Source organism: Equus quagga, chromosome 2 (genome assembly GCF_021613505.1).
Source record: "Equus quagga isolate Etosha38 chromosome 2, UCLA_HA_Equagga_1.0, whole genome shotgun sequence".
Lineage (NCBI taxonomy): Eukaryota > Metazoa > Chordata > Mammalia > Perissodactyla > Equidae > Equus > Equus quagga.
The window spans coordinates 49,524,216-49,543,549 of record NC_060268.1 but is presented as its reverse complement, the minus strand read 5'-3'; the positions used below and the strand labels follow the sequence as shown (position 1 = coordinate 49,543,549).

The window sequence follows — 19,334 nt, the reverse complement described above, 5'->3', positions numbered from 1 at the left end:
GAGTGAATGAGAAAACACCCACATCAAAATGGGTAGGAAAAGCTGAGACACAGTCTTGCTATAAACCCCACCCCTGGCACAGCATCACACAGCCAAGAAGGAACCCCCAACTCCCAGGTCTCCCTGAGGAATGAAGCGTTTTGATTGCACACCTACTGCTCCAACTTTTAAGATTCCCACCTGAGTAATGCGCCCCTGAAAAACCTAGCTCTGAAAGCCAACAGAGCTTTTGTCCACAAGACTCACAGGACTATAGCAAATAAAGCAGTTTTTAGTAGGTGTGCAAGCACTCCCTGTGGCTATTGCCTCAAGGTTCAGGCCAGAAAGAGCAGGAAAAACAGTCCATCTTCCAGTCTTTCTCTGGAAGGGATTTGACTACATACTTTACAAGCTGCTGCCTGAGGGTCTGGCTTCTAATTTAGCTCGCATGTAGGGGCAGCTGAGATTCTCCCCAGAGCCTGGGGGAGCCTGTGGGCACTTACCCTGCTTTCTCCCTCTGGCTTGCTCCAACAATAAAGCCAAATCACTAATATCTCCCTGAAAGGAGATTGTTCACACATTTAGTGCCCCACCTTTTACGGCTTCCATGCAAGGGATGGGTCCCCAAATCACCTACCTCTGATAGCCAATGGGGCTTGCATTCACAAGTCCTATAGGACTATAGCAAATGAAGAAGCAAATTTTCAGCAGGTGCAAGAGCACCCTATGTGACCAGCCCCCCCAACTGGCTATATAACTGGGCTCAGTACAGAGGGAGCAAGCAAAAATGCCCATCTTCCAGTTTCTCTTTGGAAGGGGCTTAACTACATGCTTTTCCAGCTGTTGCCTGAGAGTCTGACTTCTAATTAGCTTGCATCTAGATGCTGACTGCTATCCTCCTGACAGGCCTTGGTACATCCTCAAATACAAGAGCCACTAAGAACTAAGACAGAGGCTAGGATAATCGTAAAGATTTGAGAGACAACCAGGAGCTTGGGTTGGGCTGATTGATGAGACTAGTCTGTCAGGACTGGGAGAGGTGGCTCTTTTATCTAATGTGCAGAAACCAACATAGAGAGTCAAGGAAAATGAAGCAACAAAGGAACACTTTTTAAAGGAAAGAACAAGATAAATTACCATAAACTGATCTTAATGAAATGGAGATAAGTGATTTACCCAATAGAAAGTTCAAAATAATGGTCATAAAGATGCTCACTGAGGTCAGGAGAGCAATGCATGAACAAAGTGAGAATTTCAACAAAGAGATAGAAAATATGAAAGACAGAGAGAATCTTAAAAGCAGCAAGAGAAAAGCAACTTGCTATATATAAGGGAGTCCCCATAAGACTGTCAGTGGACTTTTCAGCAGAAAAGGAGGGATGTGGGTCCCAGAAGGGAGTGGGATGATATATGCAAAATGCTGAAAGAAAAAAAATGCCAACTGAGAATGCTCTTTGGCAAAGTTGTCCCTCAGAATTGAAGGAGATATAAAGAGTTTTCCAGACAAACAAAAGCTGAAAAAGTTCACCACGACTAGACTGATTGATATGTGGATCAATAGATCAATGTAACAGAAAGTACAGATTCAGACTCTAGCACACATAGTTAATTGATTTTTGACAAAGTTGCCCAAGTAATTCAATGGAGAAAGGATAGTTTTTCTAACAAGTGGAGTTGGAAAGATTAGATAAACTTATGAAAAAAAATTCCGAAGAATCTTCAACTCCATATCAAACCATATACCAAAATTAACTTGAAATGAATCATAGACCTCAACATAAGACATCTAGAAGAAAACTGTGGTTGTAAGTTGACTGTGGGTGTTGCACAGATTTCTTAAATAGGACACAATAGTCCAAATAATAAAAGAAAACAATCAATAAAATTGGACCACTCCATCAAAATTAAAAAAGAAAAAGTCTCTTCAAAGACACAAGTAAGAAAATGAAAAAGAAAAACTGGGAGAAAATATTGCTTCTATATCTGACAGCAGGCCTTTATTTAGTATATATAACAAACCATTATGGCTCAATAATAAGAAGATAAACATCCCAATTTGGAAATGGCAAAAAGATTTGAACAGATATTTCACCAAAGAAGATATATGAGTTGAAATAAGCACAGGAAAAGATGGTCAACATCAGTAATTAGGAAAGTGCAAATTAAAACCACAATGAAATAACGCTATATACTTATTTGAATGGCTAAAATTAGATGTCTAATTGTGCCAAATGTTGGCAGTATACAACCATTTTGTAAAGTATTTTGGCAGTTTTAAGAATTGTTAAACATGGACCTACCATATGCCCCAAGGGAAATGAAAGAATATGTCTATGCAAAAACTGGTAAACAAATATTTATTGCAATCTAATCTGGAAAAAATCCAAATGTTGACCCTCATCCTAAGCCATGAATGAATAAATATTTTGTGGTATATCTCTATAGTAGAATATTACTCAGAAATAAAAAGAGGCAAAATGTGGATACACAGAACAACCTGGATGAATCTCAAAATAGTTGTAATGAGTGAAAGAAGTCAGACAAAAGAATGTACATAGTACATAATTCCTTCATATAAAAGGATAAGATTTCCAAACCAATTTATAGTATCATAAAGCAGACCAGTGGCTTCCTGGGGTAGGTTAAGAAGGCACATGGAAACTCATTGGGTTGATGGATAATATCCTCATTATCTTGATTGTGGTGAGGGTTTTGTGGCTAGATACACATGTCAAAACTAATCAAATTATATACTGTACACATGTGCCGTTTTATTGTATTCAGTTATACCTCAATAAATCTGTTAAAAACAGAGAGAAAGACCCACACCTAAAGATCTAAAAATACTCTATTTCATAGTTTTCAGTTTCAATGAAATGGTGAAATTTCTACAAGCATCTAGAAAGGCCTTTCATAAAAAAGAATTTTAAAAATGCGAATAAATATTGCTCAAGGAAATACTCTAGTACATCAAATAATCAATGGAGTAGGACAGAGAAAACAGATACCAACTATACATATGGATTTAGCTTAATTTATTCATTTATTCAACCAATATATATGCCTGGATATATACTAGTGTACAAAATAAAACAAATCCCTCTCCTCATGTTTACATTCTACAATTACTATAAATTTTTATCAAATTTGAATAAGTAAAAGCTTACAATGATTTTTCAAAGTCATAACAACACTTTATTCAATAAATTATATCGATAAGTCTCGATTATTGAAAGATATATGTCCCATATTTTTAAATCATTTGTTCACTTGCCATTGCCTTCAAAATAAAACCAAAACATGTTTTAGCCTGACATGTCCTTCACAAATTGGCCTGTGCCCTCATACATCAGTGTATATAGAACATGAGGGATGCTCTATTGACAGCGCAGGCTTCTGTGCCAGCTTTAGATTTTGACTTCATAGATTTGGGATGGAGCTCAGAATCTGCATACTCAACTAGCAGCCCATGTGACCCTCACCCCAGTGGTCTGGATTTTTCTACTTTGTGAAACACTGTGCTAGCTTAACTAACTGATGAGTTAATTAGTGAAACCTAAATGTGATGACACATTGTACAAATAAAGGAACAGATGTGATTGAAAATCTCACGAAATTATACAAACGCAACATTGGCTACCAAGACCATACCTTACTGTCCAAATGAGTTTATTTAAAACATAGATTTAATTAAATGAGAAGCAAAATGTAAAGATCCTTAGAAAGCAAAAAAAAATCTTGAAAATATCCTCAAAATCTGAGTGAATACAATCATAAAACATAGATTCCAAGTAGAGGGAAGGCATTCAGGGTTTTTAGGGCTAGGTTTTAACAGAAGAAAAGTGACTCTAAACTCTGAAATTAAAAACAAAACTAAAAAGCACAACAAAGACATTTCTCTTCTTTCTGTGTGTCACTGTTCATTCTTATACTTAGTAGATTTAATTTAGTTCATAATTTAATTTTTGCCATAACTAAATGTATTTACTTTAATACAGTTACAAAAAGTCAACTAAAATCTTTGTATATCTTTGGTATATGATTAAAGATAATTCTGGGAAACTTTATTCCATGGTTTTATAATATATCTTTTCCTACTCATGTCCTGATTTTTTATATTTGGTAAAGGTAAAAAATTTCTTTGATTAAAAATACAATCCTTTCATATTACTGTTTTTTTTCTTTGAGGAAGATTAGCCCTGAGCTAACATCTGCCAGCAAACCTCCTCTTTTTGCTGAGGAAGATTGGCCATGAGCTAACATCTGTGCCCATTTTCGTCTATTTTATACGTGGGACGTCTGCCACAGCATGGCTTGATAAGCAGTGCATAGGTCCAAGTCCAGGATCTGCACCATCCAACCGCAGGCCGATGAAGTGGAGTGTGCAAACTTAACCACTATGCCACCAGGCCGGCTCCTCAAATAACTTTTAATTAGCATTGCTCAGCAGACGTTTGTTTTCATTCAATAGTCATTTATCAAATGGCCTGTCCTAGCCCAAGGACACAGTCTTGAAACAAGTTGTTGATCTCCTTATCTTTAGGAAATCTACTCTGTCTTCAAGAAAGTTCCAAAGAATGAATGAGAAAACATATCTATTTCACAAAGCTACCCAGGATGAGTTGAGGACATGTCATGTATTAAAAGATCTAGTCCTGGGCTATCAGAAGAGAATAAAAGAGCAAAGACTCTACAGATGGTCGTCAGGAGACAGTCTGCCATCAGGCAGGAGAAGTGGCTATAAGGGGAAGAGGGAGAAGACAGTGGAAAGGCAAACCTAATGATGCTCTCAGGGATGCACATCAAAGAGAAGAGCATTTGCTCCACAATCAGGAGGAATTTGGGGCATGCGAAATGGGTGGCTAAGAAGCAGGAAAGGATGAAAATTGAGATACTTAAATTTATTTCTTCTGTAGTTAGAATTTCAATCGAATTCAGCATAAGCTTTTTGACCCTATCTTGACCAGTTTAGAGAGTGAAAAATAATGAAACAAGATGTCCATAGTAAGTCTGAATCGACTCGATGTTCCACTTCATGGTTTGTCTATTTCTGCTATCGCAGCTGCCCACAGCATTTTAGGTATTACCAATATGTCAGGATACCCTCTCCATAAACCAGATTGCAAGTGCCTGGTTGGCAGAATCAGCTGTTATTTTGCTTTTATAGCCCTCAACATGTGGGCATGAAGTAAATCCTAACTGTAGAACATTAAAGTTGGATTGGATCTAGGAAATTATCTAGTAATATGTCCTTATTTTACATATGAGAAAACTAAGACCCAGGGAAATTAGACGATTTGCCCAAGGTCTCATAGCTAGTGGCATTTTGATAAGTTGATGATTTTAGACTTTTCTAGTGTCTGTTCTTCTAGAACAGACGCTGATTTTTAATCCATCTGTCTTGACTACCGGCTTATAATTTGTAAATTCTATGCATGGAGGCATAGGCTTGAGAAAATGGACTTGTTCTATTAAATATCACATCGTTTGTTAAATCCAGGATACACAAATATTTTTAAAGAGATTTTTTTGGACAAATCTTTATTATTAAAAAGTCACAACGCAACATGTTTAATACTAGTTTAGCATTCTTTTTAGTTTTGAGGGGAGTGCATTTTTTTCTTTTGAGACAATGGGATAGTTATGAAAGGAACCAGAGAAAAGAGGAAACTTTTCTACCTCAAATAAAAATAAATCTTGGGAAATGTTTGTCTCTATATCCAAAGAATCTCATTCAATGGGGCTTAAATTAAAAATTCTTAATATCACCAAATTTATGGTTACTGATAAAAGTAGAAAAATACAGCTTTCTACAGTTTAATTTTGGAAAACTTTGTCATTGTCATGAGCCATGCTTCAAATATTTTATGTTTTCTTAACTTTAGTGAAATAAAATCTATTCACTTCCAAAACAGTGTACTTACTGATTCAGGACAGGTGTGTAGGCAGTTTTATCCTCATCAATAATAGTGACCATCAGTGTAATAAGTTGGGGCCAAAAATCCAAATTCTTGGTGGTTGGTCCCTGATCTTCCCGAGGAATGTCCTGTTTCTTACTCTGCTCACAAGGTCACGCAACATGCAAAAGAAAAGGTTAAATAGTATGACTTTAGTTAGATGTTACTGTCAAACAGGAGGATCAGAGAAAAGTGGTTATGGAAAAACTCTTAGATCATGTGTTCCAAAGCTATTAAATTCAAGTTTCCTTTTTTCACTGAACAGCATCCCATAGGATAAAGTCACAATGGCTGGGCTTGTGTTTCTAAATGCTTTGGTCCTGGAATGGAGGTATCTCTTCCTCAGACTAGTACAGGTCATGATCTTAGGAATTATTATTGTAGAAATCATCCCTTTAGTGTAGCTTCTTCCAAGGAGAGGTTGAATTCTGTGTGTGCAAAGGTGTGTGTGTGTGAAGTTTATCCCGCCTAAATATTTTGTCTAAGGTCACTTTGGTAGTAAGTGGGCAGAACCCAAGTCTGCCTGGTTACAAAGTTGGTACTGTTAAATTCTATAGTATATACACGCTACACAAATGGCCTGGAACTCTCTCGTTCCACCCAAAAATGTATCTAGTTAACTAAAGCTTTGTAAATCTATCTTTCTTTTGTGTATTTGTGTGTTTAAGTCATGTTTGATTCCTTCTCAATTTACCGCACTGAATGAATTCTCCAACTCTTACCTCTAGAAAGATAGTGTTGCCTGGGAAGATCTAAATTTACATTCAGATTAACAGAGCACAATAACAATCTTAAATGTTTCACATATATACTTCAAACTCAACACAATTCTTTCAAACATACAGATAAGTTATTCTGGTTATTTTGTTTAATGAGTATTCTTCTTAGAGCTCTTCTTTTACATTTACTGTTTTAAATTAGGAAAAAAGGTAAAGGCAGAGACAATTTTCACTCAAGTATACAAATAAGTGGGAGGTATATGGCTTCTCTGACTATTTTTGCTAAATTATTTACAAGCTTATAGGTCCAGGATATCTGAACACTTTAAATTGTGGCTTAGGAAATTCTTGGGCTCTCTGATATAAAAGGTGGATTAGATTTTATTTGGCCCAATCTATCGCTATATCCAACTACCACATCTTATCCAAAGATCAGTCACTCTCTGCTGAATGACTGTATGCATATCTTCTAATGCTTCCCAAGACATGTAATCAGATTTGGATGAGTCATTACCCTATTATTGTTCTCACTTATGTTAAAATACAGCCCTGTATTGAATCCACTTACTATTAGAGACCTCCATACACAGACTATAATGTACCTTTAGGGACATGTATTTTCCTAGGGTACTTCCAAGCACTGCTGATTTATTTTTATGCTCAAACTGCAACAGATATTAAAAGTTGGAGAACTAAATTAAAATAGTCAAAAATTAGTGGCTGGCACAAATTATTTCAAGTTGCCAGAATGAACTATAAGCCGTCTCCAAAGGATCTTAAGAACCTTGTATATCTGGTCCCTGAGAACCACTTGAAACTCCTTGCCAGGCTTCCTCTTTCAATTCCTGAGGTACATCAAGGCACATCAGAAAATTTTTAAGGGGTAAAAGGCAGCAATACAGGCTTACAACTATTTAGACTTCCTACTTTTAAGTTACATTTTCTATTGAAATGTCTCCTTCTTTTGTGAACAGGACTTCATTATTGTCACAATGTTATTATTTAGTCATTACATTAAGCTCAATACATTTCCCTCTCTATCTTATTTAGAAATCCTGAGGATCTGGTGAGTTGTGCAGGTTGTAAATAAAATTGCTTCTGATGGCCTCAGTGAACTATATTAGAATACTATCATTAATCATCATGATGTGTACCTAGCCACACTATATGTCTAACTTATTTCAAGTAATGTGACTAAATGAAAGGAAATGACTATAGGTGATATGTCTAACATCACAGTCACTTATCATCATTCTGCAAAGAGTGATACGGAAAGGAGGAGAGACTAACGTAGTTGACTAAGCATTGATTCCAAAGTTCTTAGCTGTCACAAATAATACTTCCATTACTCTTTTTTATGACATCAGAGGATTAAAGATGGTACCATTTTTTGCATCAAATTCTGTATGTTGCATCAGAACAAATCAAACTGGATGCAGAATCATTAAGTTTGTACATACCACATAATAATATCATAAATTAGGCTTTCCCTATTTTACTAGTGCATTTTAAAAGACTGTATGTTTAAAACGATGGGGTATAATCACGTCTATTAGAACATTTCCCCGATTTCCTAAGAATTAAATTTTTCTAAGTAACACTTTATTAATATCCTAGAAGTCTCACTAGGGCAGCTGACCTTATGGATGGAAAAATTAAGATAATGGTAGTGGAAATTTAGGAAGCTAATAATAAGTACATTAATATTTACTGAAACCATTATGAATTAATATTTATCATAAAATATATATTTTATAATATATACTTATATATAAGTATAATACATAATTATAAACTCATTAATAACATAAAAATACAATAAGTTTATAAAACTGTGACTTAGTAGTTCAATTTTAATTATGGTTATTATTATAGTGACAAAATAATTTTGTTAATAGATTACTGAGGAAGGAAACGAAGGAAAGTCTATGAGAGTATAATAGGGAAAGGAGTTTTTGAAAATGGAAAGTTGCAAGGGCGTAGGATCAGCTGAAAAAAGTTTCCAATAGTTGTGTTTATAAAGGATATTCCCCCTACAGAGAAGCTTATATGCACAAGCTAAAAAGACGTACAGTATACTTTCATAATATCAATTAAGAAAATATGAAGATATTCCATGAAGAAGAGATCAGTATATAGAGAATATTACGTGCAAAAAAAAAAAAAAAAACCACTGAAATAACATGCAACACTTCTAAGATTACTATAAAATATTTCTGTGGCATTCCACTTATTTGTGCAGTAAGCATATAATTTTGAAATGCCTTGTCTAAAGAGTAGGCCAGACAAGGGTTGTGGCAAGATATTTGGTAGAGAAATACAAAGATGAGATGTTTAAATGCAAAAGCATATGACAGATGCATACTTGGAGAATTACTAGTAACACGAGGCTACAAGCTTTTGATAAAGTGTTTCTCTAACATAAGTTGTACTAGATGTTAGTGAATTTCCCACACACATACACACACATGACTCATACTTAAACAAGTTAAGAAAATGTTTGCTTAAACAAAGTTAAATAGGTATTTCCAAACTTCTTTGAGTAATATGCTAATGTGCATTGTGATTCTCTAAGACAGTGGTTCTCAAACTTTAGTGGATATCAACATTGCTGGGAAGGCTTGTTAAAACATAGACTGCTGGGACCTACCCCAAGAGTGTCTGATTCAGTAGGTCTAGGGTGAGGCCTGAGAATATGCATATATAATGATGTCTCAAGTAATGCTGGTAGTGATGGTTCAGAGGGCAGTTTGAGAACCACTGCTATGAGAGCTAACACTGTTGCATTAGTTTCTCCAATGTATTTGAACTGGATAAAGCCCTTTACTCTCATTCTATTGTCCATACTCTATCTTGCAAAACTTTCCACAGAATAAATGTGCCTCTGAACATACTTTGGGAAACAAAAGTCTAGAGAGATCAATGCAGTTAAATCCTGAAGGACCTGTGTATCCTCTTAAGGAAACTGCACTTAAACCAAACTTGATGAGGATCATTAAAAATTTTAAATATGGAATTATTTAATGATATTTATGTTTTAAAAAACTCGGCAGTAGCAGGAAGTTTAACAAAATTAAACTTATGAAATAGTTAATAAGGAAAATTGATAGAACTCATTGCCTAGTTAGTGAGAAAGAAGAGAGGCAGAAATCAAGTGGAATTATCCAGAAGGTAATTAGGTAGATTGTTCTCGAGTTTAAAAAGCATTCTGGACTACTGATGTAGACAGAAGAATTCCGGGGTATATATGGAAGCTGAAATTATGGAGTAAATAAGAGTACTCAAAGAGAGGGAGGAGAATTCATAGCCACAGGCAAAACCTTGGGGAAAAATTCTAAAGAAAAAGAAAAAATTATGAAAGAGAAGCACAGATAGGGGAGTGAGGCCCCTGTTGAAATGGCAGAGAATGGGATCTGGAGTATATGTGGGAGGATTAGCCTCAAACATAAATGAAGAACATGGCTTCTCCTGTTCTTCAAGTCAAGTGATAAAGAGTCTTGCAGATAAGTCTTGCTGATGGTGAGAAAGGATAGCTAGGAATTTCCATCCTGAGAGAGGAGGAAGAGTAAGTAGTAAAGGTTTGAAATAGCCTTTGCCAGGAATGAGAGAGAAAGCCTTGAGTCGGGTGAATCATGGCACTGCCAGGTAGCTTGGGAGCTCTACTGAGGGTGGGTTCCTGAACTTATAATGACACTACTCTGGATCATTATGCGTTTTCTCCAGTACTGGATTTAGAAGTCGAGAAAACAGAGTGTTGGATTTGTTATTGGAGTGCAATGAAATTAGAAAAGGAGAAAGAGATTTGAGTGTTTGACAAGACTGGTCAAAGTGCTGGAAAAAATATATACGTTGATCCAGAGAAAGGAAGAAGAGAAATGAGAGGGAAGATGGAGAAAGAGATCTAAAGGGAGTAGGGAGTGAGAAAGGGAGAGGGCAGCAGACTGTGGTAGTAGGATATTAGTGTCTAGGCATTCAGCCTGTGCGAGTGGGAAGCAGGAATGGAAATTAAGTGAAGGGCTCTAGAACTGAGCTCTAGAAGAGCCAAGGAAAATGATTCCTCAGGTAAGGTAATGAAGCTGTGATATCTCTGAAAAGAGCTTACAGAATTTGTGTGTAAGTAGGTGACTGCTGTGTGTGCACGTGAAACGGTTTTAGTTCAAGGTCCAGGTAAGCAAAGATTAAACATATTGGCAACAAGGTCTATTGATGTTAGGAATCTGAAAAATTGAGATGTTAGGAATCTGGAAAATGGCATGGATATAAAGACGTAAAAAAGAAAATGAGATACAGATGAACCTGAATATTTAAAAAGAATTAAGTTTTAAAATGTGATGATAAAAAAGACTGGCAAAACAAATTAGCATCAAATCATTAACTAGACAGTGCTTACATAAGATGTTGGCTACTTCCTCTGACTCTGAGTTGGCTGCGACCTCCTCATACTTCTGAGATAAGGAAATCTTAACCTGGTAGTTCACAGGTTGGAAAAATGGGAACACTGTCAGTGGTTTTGGAAGCAGAACATAAAGTTTCAGACGCTTAGGGGATCTCAGATCCTTGTGAACAGCGTTGTGGACATTTTATCAGCTGGGAGAAGGGAGGACATTTGTACTACCCTACCTACACTTAGACAGGTTGAGAGAATTTCTTTGTGTAGGCTTCCCCTCACCCAAGGCAACTGGTGGAACATTCTTGACATCAGTGGAGCCACCCTTCTTGCTTCTCTCTTCCAGATATTGCTGCCTTCTCTTTTCTGTTTTCCACCTCCTCCAAAAGCAGCAACAGAGGCATCTCTTCAACTCATTCCATGTTCATAAAACCATTAGCCTTGAAGACTAAACACACAAACAAACAATGGCCAGATCATATTTAACAGAAATCTGACCCACAATCTCTGTACCAAGCAGCCCAGGAAGCCAAACCACAACCTCTGCCGCCGTCAGCCCAGAATGGTAGGACTTGGTCAATGACTGCCAGTTTCCTTATATTTTGCCCTCATTTCCAACTCAGTACCAACCAGAGAAAGCTAAATATGCTTTCTGAACCAATCTCATAGGATGTCCTTCTTCTAGTTAGCTGACTCCCAGTTTCCCCACGCCAACAAGGTCTAATATATCAGATCTGCAGCCTTCACTGCTTTTCACTATAAAGTTTTCCCACTTCACTGCCTACCTTTGAGGCTTTGCCAAATAAGTGATTTGGCTTCCTTCCTCGCTACAGCAAGATCTTAATAAATATCCTCTGTTTGTTCTTATTTGGGTTGTCTTCATTCATTTCCAAATATCAAAGCCAAATAATATAATCCTCATTTCAGAGATGAAGAAACTGAGGGTTACCTAAATTCTTAACCCCTCTTCTTAACTGAAAACAAAACATGTAGACCACATTTTAAAACTTATAGCCTTGTTTTTTCCTTTATATCCACAACTCCAAGACCAGGTTACATATTTTATAGACACAGGTGACAACCATTACCTCCCACTAATAATACTAAGCTGATTTTCATTCTGAGTTATATATCTTGAATGAGAAGGAAAGCTTTCAAAGAATAAAGTTATCGATGCTTATGTGAAATACCTACACATTGCCTGAGTTCTTGAGACTTTCACACCTGCTTAGCACTCATTTGCAGTTTGAGAGCTATTGATAAAGAGTCTAGTTCTAAGTTAGTTTCAGTTTGGTTTTCCCCCAGTTTTAGAGCTTTCTTAATTGTCACTGTTTTATCATCAGCGCCCTATTGTCCCAAAAGTTCCTAATAAAGTTACAAGTTAATCTTTACTGTTCATATCACCACAGTTCCTTCTTTGGCTTTTCCCAACTAGCGTTGGCTTAATTCCATTTAGTCTGGGGCAGTATGGACAACTAGCCGTAGACATAATAGAAAGATCCAGAGAGTGAAGTTCTCAGCTTTTTACAGACTCCCTACGCTGCTTGCCTAAATAGAAAACCATCAAAATGATACTACAATGTCCAGAGTGACTTTACTAAAATTGCTTATTTTGGTAATCCTGGAAGGCTAAATCCCTGTTTGACTGATTACACTTAAGCAAAATGACATGAATCTGCTTATGTGCGAAGGGGCAGACAGAAAGTTAAAAAAGCAGGATGTGAAAGTATTTTGTGGAGGCTTCCACACCTACCAGAGGAAGAAAATGAAAGCGGAGGATTGTTAAGATGTATTAGCTTTGTGTGAGCAACTTGGTCGCCACACCAGAGAGTTCTACAAACCCTGATTTTTGTCACTCAAACAAAAACAGTCAGCTGGATTCTAGGGTCTTGCACCTGGAGAGAAATAAAGGAGACGGTCCCCAGGCAAGAGAGAAAGAGATACAGAAGTTAAAATCAATACAAAAGTAAACGAAAATCTTTTTTGTCTTGCTTCTTCTCAACTTTTGCCAAGAGCTCATAGACCCACTCACATTACTCTCTTTTCTTTGTTCTTTATTTACACTGTGGCACTGAAAAGGCTACAGACAACATCTATTGCAATTTCTGCATTCTACAGATGAAGATATTGAGCCTGATGTAATTTAAAGTAGTCCATCCAAAGTCATATAAGTCATAATTCAAATAATCCAGACCTTGAAAATGTGATGTTCTCAAGAGAGCCTACCTCACTCTACCTCCCTTCTCCTGAAGTTAAAAATTACTCAAGTTAAATAGTCGAAAATAGAGTTGGAATTTCTTTGTTAAGGCATAAAGAAGCAAAATGAGTTGTTGATCAGCAGGATTTATCACCTTTCCTAATAAAAAAAGTGTGAGAGTCATTGCTAAATGAAGGCATTAGTATTTTTAATTGATGACCTAAGAAGCCTCTTTATATATCTTAAGATCTAATATAAACGGGGAATCCTTTTTAAGGTGATGCCAATATTTCTCATTACTTATTTTTTTGGCCTTTGGGAAAGTTCAATTCATCACTTACTTAGACCATTTGCAAGTTCATAACCTTTGATCTACCTACTTCAAAAGTTTATTTCACTATTAGTCTTTAATGCTACTGCCAAAGATGCTTTCTTCTCCCCCAGAATTTTACTGACATATAGCAAGTCATTTAAACTTTGGCCATGAACGGGAGAGATTTTGGGAAGTTAGGCTGGATAAGGCTGGCTGCCTGGAGTCTCTAAGGAGCTGCGTCTTGATTACACACTTAGTGAACAGCCCTTAGTTTTCTGGCCATGTCATGGATCTATCTGAGTTTACTTTCATCACAGACAAATTTGTGTCATCTATGCCTTTCTGGTATAGCTAGGGCAGAGTCTATATTCCAATTGTCATGAGTTACTGTGTAACTGGCTTTTAAAATCCACAGCAAAAGTGCCTTGGGACAATATGAGTTGCAACTTATCCAGAGAATCTAAAAGAAAAATACTGAGGAATGAAATTTGAGACTATGTTCAAAGCTGCCACTGACCAGTGTTTTTCTTGGTCTGGTCCATGGATCACCTACATCAGAATCACCTGGGTTGCTTATAGAAATATATTTGATTTTAGAGCTCCTGTTGCAGGCCTACTAAAGTAGGTAACTGGAAGTATGGCCTGGGAATTTGGATTTACACATACGGCTCTGCTCGTCTGAAATCCTCACATTCATAGCAAGAGTTCACAACTAACTTGTAATTAAGTCAGGTAAAAATAGGCCTCATGTTTTTAGGAAGAAGAGTGATATAGTTCCTCCTGGATGCCAATATCAGTCATGGGTTTACTAGATTTTACATTTTGTCATAATAGCAAAAGACTTCTGTTTCACCTTTACATCTGACAGATTCCAAAATACATACAATTACCTAATTTTAAGAGGAAGCGGAGTATCTTACTGGATATTTACGTGGTGCTCCTTCCAGGTGTTTTAGACTCCTATGCTAGAGCCCTTTGTAAAACATCACTTTTTAAATTAACAGTAACTAGGAAATTACTGGTATACTCAATTTAATATATGGTTGCTATTTGAGAACAAAATTTGAAGAACTAGCGGTCTTAAGTAAGAGTATTGAAAACTAAAAACATGTTAACCTGGTTAGGAAAAATAAGGAATTTCCATAGATTAGAATACTTCATTTTTATTACAGAAAAATATTCAAAGAATCTTCACTTGGTCCTTTCAGTTTCAATAAGTTTGAGATATGCTGACGTTTAAATTGCCAAAACTGCATTTCAATGTGTTTGGGCACTCTAAGTGCTTTTTAACAGCACTAAATGGTTCTTTGAATTTGAATAGACTGTACATGGTTAAGTGATCTTTACATCACTATAAATTTTTATAACTCTGAATATGGACTTTAAATATATAAATTACTTAACAGGATGGTATAATAGAAAAAATAATTGAACATGGAATCAGTAACTTAAAGTCTGTTCTCAGCTTTCCATTAACTTGTTGCACAAATCTGGGCAAGGAATTAATTTCCTTGACTTTGGATTCCTAATATTGAAATAGGAATATACAGACCTAATCCTATGTTTCTGATAATTCTAGAAAATACATAGGTAGAATATCTTCAATAAGAGACATTTATTATCATAACAGACAAATACTCACCTTTAATTAAATTTATGGCATATGTTTTGTCTAATTGACAAAGCTCTTGTTAGAATCCAAAGAGAAATGTATAAAAAAGTTTCTTGAATATAAAAAAATCATTATTTTAATGGATAAAATAATAGTTTTCCCTTTTCTCTTTATATAAAGAAACGCATTAAAAAGGAAAAATGCAATAGGTAACATCTAGCAAGCATTTATTTTCCTTTTAAGATATCACATCTTTAGAAGAACTAGTAATACTTAGACCAAAGAGAGGAAATTCAGGAGTACCGTGATAGCTGACTTCAAATACTTGATAGACTGTTGTATAGAAAGAGATTAGAAGATAAACTTAATTTGTCTTGTTTAGTGGAATAAATAAAATGAGTACTTGGAAGTAAAATTTTCAATAGAGAAGATTTTAACATTAGGAAAAACTCTCTAAATATCAGAAATTTCCAAAGGTTATAAACTCCCAGACATTTAGAGGCATATGGGAAGTGCTATACAAGAAATCCCTTGTCTATATCGTATCTAAAAATTGACCACGTGCCCTGAGTTTCTTTCTAATATTCATTTTTATGACTATATGTCTGTAACTAAATTCATAGAGAGGAAAACAAAATTCACAAGTTTTGAGTACTTGACAGGATGTTGATAAAAAAATATACGGCTACTGGGTTTTTTTCAGCTTTATTGAGGTGTAATTGATATATACAAATTGCATATATTTAACGTATACAGTTTGATGTATACATTATGTATTGATGTATACATGTTTGGGCACATGTATCACCTGTGATACCAGCACTACAAAGTAATAAAAATATCCATCACCTCGGAAAGTGTCCTTGTGTCTTTTTGCACCTCCCCCCACACTGTGGCGAGAACACTTAACATGAGATCTACCTTCTTAATGAATTTTAATGCATAACACTCTATTGTTAACTATAGGCACTACGTTGTACAGCAGATCTCTAGAATTTTTTCATCTTGTATAACTGCAACTTCACACCCACTGAGTGCATGGTTACTGTTTTAGAAAGCTAAAATACTTTGGTAGAAACTGGATAGCTGTCGCCAAATGTTTTCCCCTTCTCCTTGAGTAAAAAGCTAGACTACTGTGGAGGATTAAAGATGTCTTCAAATTCTCTGATAATCCTTTCATTAAAAGCTGTGTCTATATTTCCTTCCCTTGAATATGAATGACTTTGACAAACAGAATATGGCAGAAGTGACCTATGTCTGTTTCTAGGCTGAGGTTTTAAGAAACTGGCAGCTTCCAGTTCCAGTCTCCTGGAACACCTGCTGTTAACATCTAGCCATTAAGCTGTGAGGACATACCAAGTAGCAGAGAGGTCCATGTGGAGAAGAACTGACGGGTCTGGTGCAGTGTCCAGCTGACTGAGAGCACCCACTTGCTAGCCATTTGAGTAAACATTTTGGAAGTAGATCCTCCAGCTCCAGTCAGCCACAACAGCTGAAGCCACCTGGAGCAGAGATGCGCCTTTACCGTTCTCTTTGCTCAAATTGCAGATTTGGAGCAAAATAAGCTATTGTTATAGTTTTAAGCCATTAAGTTTTAGGGTGGTTTGCTATTCAACAATAGAGAATCAGAACAGAATTTGATACCTGAAGTGCGGCGTTAATGTAATGAAAACCTATAACGTGTGGCATTGATTTGGGACTGAGTGGTAGTAGGCAGAAGCTAGAAGGGCTTCAAGGAGATTGTTAGTGAAATCAGAAGACCTGTTGGTGAGGGCTTGAAGGATAATGAGGAAATTGTTATTTTAGGCCATATTAAAGCAACTCCTGTTATTTAGTGAGGAAAATTTGTCAACATTGTCACCTGTAATAAACATGGTAAGTAGGAAATATAACGTGAACCGGTAGCTTTGACAGGACGAACACACCAACTGGTTTCTCATGGCCATGTAGAATAAGCTACAGCTGGAGAGAGAGATGAGCCAAAAGCATATGGATCATTTCCCAAGAAGAATTCAGAGGAAATACAAAGAAAACAGGACTCCCTGGGTTCAAGAGTAAAACTTTCTCATCCTTAACCTCTCCAGAAGGCAAGGTTCTTGATCTGAGAAATAGCTTCAAGGAATATATCAAATTGAGGCTGCTGTACTGGGATGATTCTAAGATCACACAAGATGTCTAGGTCTAAAGCAAGGTTTCTGAGACGCTTATGAATATTGAATGTGTATCTAGTAGAGTTTCTAAGAATCTTAAGGAAGTTCCTTTCGAGATTTTTATGCTAGAAAAAAGGGCTTATAAGACTCTTACAGGTACGCCTTACAGTTCCTTTCAAGTAGGCAAAAAGACTTCTAAGAATCATAAGTATATTGTCCTACAGCCCATGACTTTTAATCCAAGTATGGAAGATGGATATTGCTTTTGTCTAGTGGAATGCCCACAGATATTTGAAATAAATTATATCAGTTTGGACTGAAAGGGATTAAATCAGTATAAAATGAAAGAGGCCTTTGAATCTCCAAACTTCGATGGGCAGGAAGCAGGCTAGAAGGCTACTCAGTTGTAATAATGAGCTGTTTCTTACAGAACAGGATAGATGACTCAAGGGCAAGGCCAAGAACCCACAGAATGGAGCCAAGAGTCATAGAGAATAATCCCCAGAGAGCAGGACTGGGCACCAATTAAGAACTGGCAACACTTTCCTGGCTGCATTTCAGAATTTCTGTGGGCAAGTGATCATCATGTTTCTCCTATTTTTGAACAGAAATGTCTTTCACAATCATACTGTTTCTTCTCACCATTGTATATTGGGCATGTGGGAGAGGGCAGACAACTTTTCCCTTTAGTTTCCAGATATTTAGATCAAGAGGAACCACACATCAGAAATAGGACCCAAAGAGCTTCATCCCCATTTGGACATGATTTAGAGGGATCCTGAACCTCAAGCATGAGCCTGATGCTGTAAGAGGATGAGAATTTTGTGAGGAGTTGGGAGTGGGTGAGTGGAATTTGCACTTGAGAGAAATGTAAGGAATCCATAAAGAGGCCTGTATGGAAATGAGCTAAGGTCCCTGGATAACAGCCTCAGCTAACCTTCCAGATGACACCTGTTACCAACCCTCCAGCCATGTGTGCAAGCCATTTTGGAAATGGACACTTCAGCTCCAGATGAGCCACTTCAGCTACTGCTGCATGGAGCAGAGATGAGCCATCCCAACTGGGCCCTGCCCAAATTGCAGATGCAGATTCATGAGCCAAATAAATTATTGGTTTTTTTTTTCAGCTGTTGATATTTGGTATTGTTTATTGCATAGCAATAGATAACCAGAACAACTATATTTCCTAGCCTCCTTTGCAGTTAGTTCTGGAAATATGATTGAGTTCTAGGCAATAGAATGCAAGCAGAAGTGCTATAGCCTGTAAACCTTCCGTGTACAATCCTCCAAGCTCTTTTCCCTTCTTCCAGTTTGCTACGTAAAAGGACAATCACTTTAGTACCACGTTTAAGATAGTATAATCACAAGATAGAAGAGACCTAGTTCTCTCAGTCACTGCTTGGAGGAGTGAAGCAGCTGCTTGTGGATAATAGCATCACATCCCCTCAGCCCGCCTGAATTCAGCACACCTATGGTGGGTGAGTGATTCCATGTAGTTGCCAGGGTCCCACATCAAGCACTCGCTGCAACCTCTCTCTGATTTGCTGCCTGGGACTTTTTATAAAGTCACAAAAGGCCATCCTGTCACATTCAAGTGTGGCCCAGAAGTGCAGAGGAGTCAACAGCTCAGCCTCCCTATATTAGTTTCCTAGCGCTCCCATAACAAATTACCACAGACCGGGTGGCTTAAAACAACAGAAATTTATTCTCTCACAGTTCTGGAGCTTAGAAGTGCAAAATCAAGGTGTTGACCAGGTTGGTTCTTTCTGGAGCCTCTGAGGGAGAATTCCTCTGATGCCTGTCTCCTAGCTTCTGATGACTGAGGGCAACCCTTGCTATTCTTTGGTTGTGGATGCATAACTCAAGTCTCTGCCTCTATATTCACATGGCCTTCTCTGTGTGTGCCTTCTTTTCTGTCTCCTATAAGGACACTTGTCATTGGATTTAGGGCCTACTCCAATCTCTAGATGCTTACCTTAATGACATCTGCAAAGTCCTTATTCCATATGAGGTCACGTGC

At 36.9% G+C, this 19,334-nt stretch overlaps 1 protein-coding gene across 1 annotated transcript in view; it reads right to left on the bottom strand.

The window, feature by feature from the left end:
* Window positions 1-19,334, bottom strand: part of UNC13C (unc-13 homolog C) — a 351,117-nt gene that overhangs the window by 198,359 nt on the left and 133,424 nt on the right. Inside the window, exon 13 of the mRNA XM_046653916.1 lies at window positions 5,904-6,037. Within this exon, the coding sequence (XP_046509872.1) occupies window positions 5,904-6,037 (134 nt within the window). The remainder of the gene's footprint in view (window positions 1-5,903; window positions 6,038-19,334) is intronic.